This window comes from Camelina sativa, chromosome 20, assembly GCF_030686135.1.
Source record: "Camelina sativa cultivar CO46 ecotype springtype chromosome 20, ASM3068613v1".
In the NCBI taxonomy this organism is placed as follows: Eukaryota; Viridiplantae; Streptophyta; class Magnoliopsida; order Brassicales; family Brassicaceae; genus Camelina; species Camelina sativa.
In genome coordinates this window covers 29,692,216-29,704,362 of record NC_141899.1, presented here as the reverse complement: position 1 = coordinate 29,704,362, position 12,147 = coordinate 29,692,216, and the positions used below count along the sequence as shown (strand labels likewise).

Below are 12,147 nucleotides of genomic sequence, written 5' to 3'. Positions count from 1 at the left end.
TTCGCGTCATCGTTAAACTTCCAGTTCGAATTTTATCCAATTGGAAACCTAATCGATCCGAGTCAACTCGGGACGAGACAAGGCAAAGCTGTGGTAGTGTGGTTGTTCACTGGATGCAGCACTGGTTATACGACATCACCGGAAACGAAATCGAGACGTTGGAGATTCTACGGAGGCTGAAACCAAAACTGATTACGGTGGTGAAGCAATAATTTACGACGATGGAGGAAGCTTTTAAGGAAGATTCTTGGATTGGGTGAGGAGAGTGGAGAGAGGTTCACGGTGGAGATGTGAATAATGTGATTAATGGTGTTTGCAAAAATAGAGATGTGAATAATGTGATTAACATTGCGGCCTGCTTTGACCTGCTTCATAATGTGATTAATGGTGTTTGCAAAAATAGAGATGTGAATAATGTAGTGGAAATTATTTCTGGTAGTTCAGGTTTTTTCACAAAAATCGGGAATCAGAAGTGAAACAATGAAGAAGAAACGAAGAAATAGGATCCATTTTTTTTTGTTTTTGTGGTTTTAATTATTAAAATTCTCTAAATCAGATGAAAAACTTGACATAAATGGTTTGGTATCAGTTTGATTGGTTTTCTATAAGGTTTAGTTTGTTAACCAATTAAACCGAGATTTATGGAGAAATAGGAATTTAACTTTTTTCGCGCGAGGAAATAGGAATCGAACTTTCTTTTCAGAGATATCTAGATCGATGTCAAAGTTCGGGCTCTATCTAGAACGATATGATAGTTCTCGGGGGGAAATAGCTCGTTTTCCCTTTAAATTTTAAAACCTTTTATAATTTATATATTATACATACTGATTGAAGTCTTGAGAAAATGAGAACTTTTTTTGTTGAAGAGAACTTAACCTTTCTCATATTCGAGTTTATATGACCGTTAAATTGGGAGATCAATGAGATTGATCCAAACCGAGTCGAGATCAACAAAAACTATGAAGGGATCAGGTCGAGGTTTGGTAATGGAAGTGTTGTGGATTTGTCAATATATTAATTTAGGAAATTACCATTATTCCTATATCTATATAAACCGATGTCGTTATGTTACGAGAGTCTAACAATAATTCTTCATAAATACTTTGTGTTCTTATTCTCGTTATTTCATGAAAGTCAAAGATCTAACCTCTTGCACTTTTGATTAAAATTCAAAACCTAGCTTAACCCCCTACTACAAGAAAGTAGGTTGTATTTGACGGCCAAATCCATCGATTAGCCGTCGTCTACAGGTTGTATCGACAAATTTCCGACGAAGTTGATCAGTGTTTCAGGGTGTGGATAAAATTTTCGTCGGATTGTCGGTCAGAAATGTTAGAAATAGATCTAGAAGCAGCCACTTTTAACCTTTTTTACTTCTTACTTCCTTAAAATGTTCTTACAGACACACAAACATATTTATATGACATCTTATCTTAACCTAGATTCCTTATCTTAATTGTTTCATTTCACCTACACAAAATACAACAACTAAACCCATTAACATATATATGAGCCTTCACTAACTTCTGGCCCAAAGCCTTTTACTTCTTTCTTCTTCTTCCTCCACGACACAACACTTCTACAACTCTTCTTCTTCTTCTTATGCTTCTTCCTCTTCTTCTTTTCTCCTACATCTGCTTATGAATCTCTCTGCTCTTAATCACCTCAACATCTTCTTCCTTCATTGTCTCTTGTTCCTTATTGAGCAAAGGATCAACTTCCAACACTCCCTCTTGATCCTTTTGCTCAATCCCCAAAATCTGACCTAAGAAATTGATTCTCTTTGTTTCTGCAACTTCTTTGATTTGGTTCTTAATTCCTGGTCCTATGCCTCTCAGGATATCAGCATAGCTCACCGGTAAGTTCTTTTGCTCCCTCATTGTCTTTATCTCGCCAATCTCATCAGGTTTGATATAACTCTTCATTTTTCCGGATCTGGCCATTTGCTTGAAATCTCTTGCATTCTCTTCGACCTTGACTGAAACCTGATGCTTGTTCTTGTCCTGCAGGTTCTCCTTAGCAATCTTGATTGAGTTTGACCCAGATTCTGATCTCATCATGACTGATCCCTTGTTTTTGCCATGTGTTTCTGCAGTCTGAGGCTTCTTATTCTGCATGTTAGTCTCATTGCAAGTCGAAGCATCAATCTCCATTTCATGTGAGTGTCGTGAGCTTGAGTTCTTCTTTTCTCTCTCCCTCTTCTCCTTCTTTTTCATATCTCGAGTCTTCCTCTTGTTTTCTTTCTTATTTGCCCTTTGAATTCGATTTCTCTCCATAATCTTTAGCTTCTTCTTCTCTCTCTTGAAGTAATTCAACTCTTTCTCCTGCAGGTACCTGTCTGCAGCAACCTTCACACAGTCTCCATCTCCCTCATCAATTGTGATGATCTCTGGTCCATACACTTCAGGTATAATGCTTGAATTTCTCTGTTTTTCTTTCATAGATTGTTTGAGCTTCAGAGATTTTAGAACATTAGCTTTTTGTCGATTGTTGCAGGATGAGTGGTCTATGGAGTCATCAGTCTGGACCTTGCTCTTGTTAATCTCTTCTGGTTTTGATGGTAACTCTGATTTCTCTTCTTTAATTCGCTTATGTCTTAACAAGGCCTTGACACATTCTGATTTTATACTATCTGAACCGTTTCCCTTTTTCAACGCTGCTTGCAATCCTTTATGTTCCTTCTTAGTCTCAACATAAGCATCATATACGTCCAATAGCTCTTCCATGCTCGGTGACTTGTTCTTCCTCTGATTGGAATTCTCTTCGCACAACACCTTGAGATCTTCAGTTTCATGCTCCATGATTGCATCATCCTCCTCTCTCTGAATCACAACAGGTTCATAATTCATATTCCCAATGAATTAATTTAGAATCTGACTTTGTTGATTTTTGGATTCTGATTCTACACACTCTACCATCAGACACTTATTCATTCTTTGATGGCTGTTACTAGATTCTCCCTCTTGGTAGTGACCATTTACAGTAAGATTTATCACTTCTTCAATCCCACTGTTTTGAGATTGCAGTTTTGCAGGCCCAGTTTCTCCAGATTCTTCCACATACCCTCTAGGTCTTGTTTCTGCCTTCTCTTGTGATGTCTCTCCTTGCTTTCTCTCTTTCTTCATTTTCTGAAACTCAATAGAATAACATTCATCTCTCATGGGTGCCTCTAGTATCTTTTGCCCTTCTTGACTAGTGATTATGCATCCTGATGAGTTGAACATCATCCCGTAGCCACTCTTCATCAGTTGAGGAACACTTAGATAGTTGTGTTTCAGGCTAGGTACATAAAGAACATCCCTTATTGTTCTTTTACCAGTCTCAGTCATTACAGTGACTGTACCTTTTCCTTTAGCTTGAATAACATCATCATTGCACAACCTTACACCTCTCCTAATGTTTTTGTTCAACATAGAGAACCAGCTTTCTTCTTTGGCCATGTGACATGTAGCTCCACTGTCAATCAACCAGATATTACCATTGCTTGAGATATGGTCATGAGTTGCTGTAAACAACCCTTCTTCTTGGTTGTCTTCTTCTTGGTCTTTTCTGTTTATTGGTGTTTGACTTTGTTGTTCTGCTTGAGCTTGCATCTGGGTTTGATTGTGCTTGAGTCTGCAGTCTCTAGCATAGTGTCCCAGCTTTCCACAAACAAAACAGCTTCCTCTAGGTCTGACTTGCATGTTTTGTTGTGTGCTTGTTGTCTTGTTTTTGTTGTAGTAGCACTCTTCCTCACTGTGATTGTTTTTCCTGCATATGCTACACCACTTTGACTGAGATGATTCTGACCTGAATGTGTCTTGCATATTTTGAACATTTTTGAATTTCTGAAACCTTGCTGCAAATGCACCTTCTGCGTTTCCACCATTTCTGTCATCTAATCTCTTCTCTTGTCCTTGTAGGGAGTTGATTACTTCAGCCACAGTTACAACTGCAGGGTCCTTTGTCTGTTCTATGACCCCCACATAGGATTCAAACCTTTCTTGAAGTGAGCACAAGATTTTAGACACCACAATAGATTCTGCCATTTCTTCTCCATGAGCTCTCATCTCATTTACCAAATCTGCGACTCTTCTAGCAAAGTCTTTAATGGTTTCTCTTTCATCTTGTTTCAGGTTGTAGAAGTTTGCTCTCAGCCTCTGTAGCATTATCATGGAACCTTTTGAGTCACCTAGGAACCTTAGTTGAAGTACATCCCATGCATCCTTTGAGGTTTCAGTGACAAATAAGTGACTACTAAATATTTCTTCAGAAACAGCGCTAAACAACAACTGTAAAGCAGTTTGATCCTTCATCTCTAACTCTTCCCAGTCTATCATTCTTTTCTTTTCATCTTGTGTGGGAGTAGTTAACTTAGGTGATATTGGGATACCTTCTGTAACTACCTTCCATAAACCCTTAGACTTAAGTATAGCCTTCATCTTTATAACCCATAGACTATAGTTCTTTCCATCAAACACTAGAACCACTTGAACATTCTGCATTTTTATCTTACGACTAGTTGCAGTCTTAGAGGTTACCTGATTTTTGCTTCTTCCCTTTTTTTTTCTTTTCTCGTTTCCTTTTGCTGTGCTCTTGTGAACCAGCTTGTGCCTCTAACTTTCTTTTGTTTCTTGTGCAGGTTCCAGGTCACCAAGAACGTTGAAGCTCTGATACCATGTTAGAAATAGATCTAGAAGCAGCCACTTTTAACCTTTTTTACTTCTTACTTCCTTAAAATGTTCTTACAGACACACAAACATATTTATATGACATCTTATCTTAACCTAGATTCCTTATCTTAATTGTTTCATTTCACCAACACAAAATACAACAACTAAACCCATTAACATATATATGAGCCTTCACTAACTTCTGGCCCAAAGCCTTTTACTTCTTTCTTCTTCTTCCTCCACGACACAACACTTCTACAACTCTTCTTCTTCTTCTTATGCTTCTTCTTCTTCTTCTTTTCTCCTACATCTGCTTATGAATCTCTCTGCTCTTAATCACCTCAACATCTTCTTCCTTCATTGTCTCTTGTTCCTTATTGAGCAAAGGATCAACTTCCAACAAGAAAATCCGTAGGTAATTAAGTTTTTGCCTTTTTGGGTAGTAATCCATTATTTGGTTAACAAAAAAAAGTGTCATGTAACTGAAGCGTGTCTAATATGAGTTGAAGAGATGTCAAAACAGGCAGTACCGGTTGATATTCCACGTCTATCAACTAAAGATTCCATGCGACCACTTTGAAAAAAGTTTAAAATCTCTCAATCCAGCTTTCAACGTACAGAAAGATTCACCTATGCCTATCTTGTAAGCTCTCTCAATAGTCTGTGAAGATATTACTCACTTGTTGGATAAGCTTCATCATTGCTTGGAGCCTAAAATATCCTTATCAAGTTGGATAATTGGACAAGAAGGGCTCATCATCATAATCTTATTTAGAGTTAGGAGGTATCTAGTTCTAATAGGAATATGATTAGTAAAGGATTTCTAGTTCTATAAATAAGATTGTTGAGTTGTGATAATTATTAAGAAAAGCATAAGAGCTTGTGAGATGTTTAGTGAACTAAAGACCGGTGAGCAAACACTTATATATGACATCTACTTTATTCCTAAACTAAAGAGCAATATTTTGAGTTTGGAACAGGCAACCAGATATGGCTGTGATGTTAGGATGAGACAGAACTACCTAACACTCTACATACGATTCTTATGGAAAACTCTTGGTAAGAGTTATAAGGTTTCCTAACAGACTTTACAGAATAAATCTCAAAATTGGTAAACCGGCCTGCTTACATTCAAGAAGCGAAAAAGAGACATGGAGATGGCATGCAAGACTCGGTCATATCAGTTTCAAAACCATCAGAAACATGTCAACAATGGAGATGGTCTTTGGACTGCCAAAGATTGATAAGGAGAATCAACTATGCGAGTCATGCCTAGTTGGTAAGCAAACTCGTCAAGCTGTTGCATCTGCAGCAAAATACAGAGCCACACGAGCACTGGAGCTGCTACACGCAGACTTATGTGGACCTATATCACCAGCCACATTAGCTCAAAACAGGTATGTCTTTGTGATTGTTGATGATTACACTAGATATATCATATATCTGGACTATTTTGCTAAAGGAAAATCGTGAGGCATTTGAGAAGTTCAAAGCATTTAAAATCCTTGTGGAGAAGGAATGTGACAAGATGATCAAGACTTTGCATACTGATAGAGGAGGGGATTTTACCTCAAGAGAGTTCCACCGTTTTTGTGAGAAAAACAGAATTTTGAGGCACTTGACAGCTCCCTACACTCCACCATAAAATGGGGTAGTTCAAAGAAGAAATCGTACCTTTATGGAGATGACAAGGAGTATCTTGAAAGCAATGAGGGTTCCTAATTACTTATGGGGTGAAGCAGATCGTCACTCTACGTATCTGATCAATAGAGTTCCTACAAGAGCTCTAAAAAATCAAACACCCTATGAATGCTTTAAAAACAAGAAACCAAGTGTCGATCATCTTAGAGTTTTTGGCTGTCTTGCTCACGCAAAGCTTTTAAAGTTTTTGGCTGTCTTGATCATATTAAAAAAAGATTTTAAATAACAAAATTTTGAATTTAAAATAAATATAAAAACTTAATTTGTTTTCAATTAATATAAAAATGTTGAAATAAAATATGATTGATATATCTTATCCTTTATCATATAAAGCACAAGTCACTTGACCAATTATATTCTGCCACATAGATTTCTATTTTATATTTTAATTAAAAATATATTAAAAAAAAAGAGATCCTGAAATAAATAAAAAAAGTTTCAGAAAAAAACAAAAACAAAACAAATAATTACAGCGTATTATTGTTACAATGTTATATGCCTAAACCCTAGATCAAATACTTTTTACATAATTATCTTCTCTTTCATTTTTCCTAAGAATTTTTATAAATAAAAAAACTGTAAAAAATAACCCTAATTTTACTCTCGCTAATACCTCCACGATCAAGATTTATAACTGAATTAATCTCCTATTTAACTACAAATTTTGTTTATTCTCTACATTTTTTTTTGTTTAGTACGATTTTTCTTTCCACTTTTTTTTTTTTTTTTGGTTGCCATATAAACCTCAGTTACAATTTTGAGGAAGGTGAATGTTTAAACCATCATTTCGGCTATACCCTTGGGAAGTTATCCCTCACCGGATAGTTTGGACTGGCATCTTACAAAAAATGGCATTTATACGGTCAAATCAGGGTATAATACTCTGCGGCAGCATAAGGTCGGTTCCACTGTTACGACAGTTTCTGGTCCCAATATTATTCCATTACAAGCCTTTGTTTGGCAGATTCGGTGTCCGTCAAAACTTAGGCATTTTATGTGGCAAGTTCTTATTGGCTTTGTCGCAACATTAGCAAATCTTCGGAAACGCGGAATGGGTTGTGATATTGAGTGTGCTCTTTGTGGCTGGTCGGAAGAGACAATCAATCATGTTCTGTTTGAGTGTCCTCCGGCGAGACAGGTTTGGGCATTATCCTCGTTTCCGACGGGGCCGGGGTTTTTTCCTTCATCGTTGATTTATGCAAATATGGATTTTTTGTTTTGGAGATTTCAGCAGGTTCCCTTGGCAGATTTATTTCCTTGGCTTTTATGGTATATTTGGAAGGCACGAAATGATAAAGTTTTTAGCAACTTGGACTCTAATCCACTTACGATTTTGCGACTAGCGGAGGATGAATTCAAGGTTTGGTCTTCGGCGCAGGCTGAAGTTTCGGGGGAATCCCCATATGGCGATGTCCGGTCGGGTCCTGCGAGTGACAATATTTTAGGGGTGGATAGATATGTTACGAGTTATAGATGTTTTGTTGATGGATCCTGGAAAGAGTCAGACCAATACGCTGGTCGCGGATGGTATTGTCTCTCCCCTGTAGGGGAGCCTCCAACTATGGGAGCAGCCAACCTCCGTCGTAGTCTTTCACCCCTTCATGCTGAGGTTGAAGCCCTGGTATGGGCGATGAGGTGTATGATTGGTGCAGATAATCAGAATGTCGTCTTCCTAATGGATTGCGCTGATTTGGTGAAGATGGTGTCTTCGCCTTCTAAGTGGCCTGCCTTCAAGATTTATCTGGATGAGATTGAAGCTGATAAAGATGAATTCACCACCTTTTCCTTGGTCTTGATCCCTCGTTTGCAGAATGGTAGAGCGGATAAGCTGGCGCGACATGCTCATTCAGTATCGCATTTAGTCACCTATGTAAACAATTTTCCTTGCAATTGGCTCGTTTGAGCTGATCTTGTACTATGCTGACAAAAAAAAAAGAATGTTTAAACTTTTTTTATATTCATTTATTTTCTCTTGAACTCATTAATTCTGAATTTATCTATTCATTTGGAAGATTTCTCTGGATTATACTCATGTTTAACATCTTAATTCTTTTTTTTTAAAGAATGGATCTGCAACTTATTCCAGATATGGTAGTTAGTTTTCTAAATTTTGTCTTTCTCTTCATCGATTTTTCAGTATTTGCTTTTATTATCATAATGTTTTTTTATCTATTAATTCTGATGACATTTTTTTAAGGGAAAATTTGAAATAAAGGATCACTAAAAAAAAATTGACCATATACACCTTTATTTGAAAATGGTCATTTTTACCAAAAAAATGCCCATAGGAATTGAAAAACCCAAATTTAACAAGTTTAAAAATGTGAAATATAGGAAAATAAGTAGATATACAATAGTAGAGGTAATATAAATTTTTTCCAAAAAAAAAAATATATAAGTTATTTTCTTTTTATGGATAAAATTTGATATAAAAAATTTAGAAAACGTTTTCTGCTGTTCTGAAAATTTAAGATGATGTGTTCTAACATTTTGTACATGTTATACTAAATTCAGGAATAGTTTCTGTTCTAAATAGTTTAAGGGCCGAAAATACTGAATTCTACAAAATTCTAAACGTTTTAGTATAATCTTTCTACGGTTTACTCTATGTTCTAAACATTTTAGTATAATCTTTCTACGGTTTACTCTATCCTCTGAAATCTTTAGAATATGTTTTATTCTTTTTACTCTATCTCTGAGAAAATTAGTTGACATCTACTACGGAAAAGTAGATTGTATACTCTGAAACTTTTAGTGATTGCTAAATATAGAAAGTGAATATGTGGAATAGGAAACTGAATATTTATCTAATAATTAGGTAAAATCGTAATAATTTGTTCAAATTGTGTTCTACAAAATTTAGAAATAGTTTTCTAATGATTTTAGAAATTTTTAAAACAACCCTACTAACAACCCTAATAGTTTTCGTTTAGTGGTGTGTTAAACCGTTTTCCCCCATTTCTTTTCACCATTTTCGAGCCATGACAATGCACATCTATGTTAAGAGTGGAGAGTGGAGATTGTTTGACAATCATGAGTGGAGATTTATTATTGATGAAGACAATCGTGGAAGACTACTAACTTTGGAATCGAGTACAACACATGAAGAATTGAAGATTATGGTTTCGGAAGCCTATGGAGTAGAGCCTAGTATGGTTGATATGGAGCTAAGTTTTTTACCCACAGATCTTAGTGCTGATTGTCCTCCTATCGTTATGATGAATAATAGTTAGGTCACAAATTTTCTTTCATACTATAAAAAGAAGAAAACAGTAAATTTGTGTGTGACATTCAAAGGTGGTGTTGAGGATGTTGGGAGCAAAGTCATATTGGATTTGAATAAAGAACCAGGGGTTTCAAGTGTTGAAGATGGCGATGGTAGACCGAATGAAAACCTTTATACATTTGTGGGTACTGATGATGCCAAACGGAGGGATGTTTTAGGGAAGAAAACATCCGACGAAAACGACGGTTATGGTGTTGGAACGTCGTTGAAAGGTGTGAGCATAAGGAAGGGTCAATATTTCAAAAGCAAGGAAGTGTTACAAGCAACAATGGAGTTGTATGCTATGAGGTACAACTGTGACTGCAGGGTTACAAAATCTGATACAGTATTCTGGTGTATACGCTGCATAGAGGATGTTTGCAAATGGAGTCTTCGTGCTGAGTGTTTAAATGGGTCTATGTATTTCAAGATCAACAAGTTTGTGGGGGACCATACTTGTGCTCCTTCGAAGAAGAAGAAATTTTGTAGGACACCTTCAGCTAAAACAATTGGACATCTCATTATGCAGAATTATGAGGGTGTATTGGAAGGGCCTAAACCGAATGATATCATTAATATTATTCGTACAGAGTATGGTTGTGATTTAACTTACTCTCAGGCATGGGAGTCTCGCGAGTATGCAGTGAATGAAGTTAGAGGAATCCCTGAGAAGAGTTATGGTAAAATACCAAAATACTTGTACATGATACAAGAAGCGAATCCGGGTACCTATACAAATTATGAAGTTGATTGCGACAGTAGATTCAAATATCTGTTTATGTCTTTTGGTCAGTCAATAAGAGGATTTTACAAGGGAATGAGGAAAGTTATTGTGGTTGATGGAACATTTTTGAAGAACAAATACAAAGGAGTTCTACTAGTTGCTACAGCAGTAGATGGGAACTCTAATTTGTATCCAATAGCATTTGGAATTGCTGATTCTGAGAATGATTCTTCATGGGCGTGGCTTTTTTAGCAACTAAAGGTTGTTATTGGAGATGAGAAAGATTTATCTTTCTTTTCAGATAGGCATGTGTCAATTAGCAAATCACTTGATAAAATCTATCCATTGTCTACTCATGGTATTTGCATCCACCACTTGATTGGTAATGTTATTACATATCACAAGGGAAGGGGTGTGGCTGATTTGGTTTTAAGAGCGTCTATAGCTTATAGAGTTGCTGAGTTTCAAAAAATTTTCGGAGACATTTGCAACATCAGTCCTGCGATTGGAGAGTACCTAGAGGATGCTGAGGTTAAAAAATGGGCTCGATGCCATTTCCCTGGATACAGATATGACCAGAACACAAACAATGCTGCAGAGTGGATCAATTCAGCTTTGAGATCACCTAGAGAGTATCCAGTAATCCCTTTACTAGACAGCATCAGAGAGATGTTAACACGCTGGTTTTTTGAGCGAAGAGAATTAATTGCCAAGCAGAAAGATCCTTTAACTGTTAAGGTGGAGAAAAAGATGTCAAGAAGAATAGTGAAAGGTAAATACTTTAAAAGTTATCCGATTGGAAGAAACATAATACAGGTCAAAGCGCATGGGGTAGACTTTGTGGTTGACTTGGAGAGAAGGACATGTACATGTGGGAAGTTCCAAATGGGCAAACTCCCTTGCAGACACGCCATCAAAGGAGCTTTTGATATAGGCAATGATCTATATCCATATGCTGATGATATGTATAGTACTACCAGTTGGAGAGAGTACTATGAGGAGATTGTTAATCCAATAGGTATTCCAGAGAACGAATGAGGCGTCCCTGACCACGTTGAGGCTGCAAAAGTTTTACCACCTGAATCAAAAAGACACCCTGGTAGACGAAGGAAACGAAGACATGAAACGGTGGAAGACAAGATAAGAGCATCTCAACAATCACAATCGTCAAAGAGACACAAGTGTAGCCATTGTGGTAAAGAAGAACACAACCGATCAACATGTGATGTCCCAATATAGGTAAGGTGGCTTGTTTTATTCTTTGTTATGATTTTAAACCATTCCCAGTTTATTTTTCAAGAAGACACCCTGGTCGAATTTTTTATTTCTAGTTTTTGTTTAAACTCTACTCTTGAGTTGTCAAGACTGACTTATACATTTCATTATTCCCAATTTATGGTTGATTTATTCATTTCTACTTTTTGTTTAAACTTTATCATACACAAACAAATTCGGCCAAAACATTATGATCATTGTGATAGGTTAACAAACCATAATTTGAAGGTGAAGGTCAAAAGGGAAAAAAGCAAACAAATTTCAAAAAAAACAAAAAGAAAACATGATCATGTTCATACGCTCAACCTAGTAATTTGCTGCATCCAATCATGAGCATGCACAATATCACTAAGATCACCATCATCTTCTTATTGCTGGCTTTTGCTTCAGCCAAAGCATCCTCTATCTTCTCAAATATCTCCTTTTCCATCTTCTCATAAACTATTTTCTCAGACTCCAATCTCTCAGTTTTGAAATCTTTCAGGTGCTTCTCAAACTCAACATTCTTTGCAGTCAGTGTCTCTATCTCG

The 12,147-nt window shown here is 36.6% G+C and overlaps 1 protein-coding gene, 1 long non-coding RNA gene and 1 pseudogene across 4 annotated transcripts; all 3 read left to right on the top strand.

Annotated features, from left to right (window-relative positions):
* Positions 1–1,575: 1,575 nt before the first annotated feature.
* LOC147919585 (uncharacterized) lies at positions 1,576–4,800 on the top strand. 3 transcript variants are annotated; one of them, XR_015592652.1, is made up of 8 exons: positions 1,576–1,858; positions 2,096–2,158; positions 2,331–2,407; positions 2,497–2,560; positions 2,687–2,836; positions 3,903–3,988; positions 4,116–4,273; positions 4,622–4,800. It is a non-coding gene; the product is annotated as an uncharacterized LOC147919585 (long non-coding RNA). The 3 variants fall into 3 exon arrangements; XR_015592653.1 differs by lacking the exon at positions 2,687–2,836 and having other exon boundaries at positions 1,582–1,858; XR_015592651.1 differs by lacking the exon at positions 2,687–2,836 and having other exon boundaries at positions 1,582–1,858; positions 2,010–2,158.
* Positions 4,801–5,864: 1,064 nt separating this feature from the next.
* On the top strand, positions 5,865–8,452 carry LOC147919584 (uncharacterized). Its single transcript, XM_087504019.1, has 3 exons — positions 5,865–6,049; positions 7,161–8,223; positions 8,417–8,452. Exons 1-3 carry the CDS (start codon positions 5,865–5,867, stop codon positions 8,450–8,452), a joined length of 1,284 nt encoding a protein of 427 aa, XP_087360145.1.
* Positions 8,453–10,141: 1,689 nt separating this feature from the next.
* On the top strand, positions 10,142–11,581 carry LOC147919583 (uncharacterized; annotated as a pseudogene).
* Positions 11,582–12,147: the final 566 nt, after the last annotated feature.

Coding starts and splice junctions, on each gene's coding strand:
- LOC147919584 (XM_087504019.1), top strand. CDS start 5,865: ATGGAGATGGTCTTTGGACTGCCAAAGATTGATAAGGAGAATCAACTA. Junction 6,050..7,160: donor GCCACATTAGCTCAAAACAG/GTATGTCTTTGT, acceptor ACCCTTGGGAAG/TTATCCCTCACCGGATAGTT. Junction 8,224..8,416: donor TATCGCATTTAGTCACCTAT/GTAAACAATTTT, acceptor TTTTTTTTAAAG/AATGGATCTGCAACTTATTC.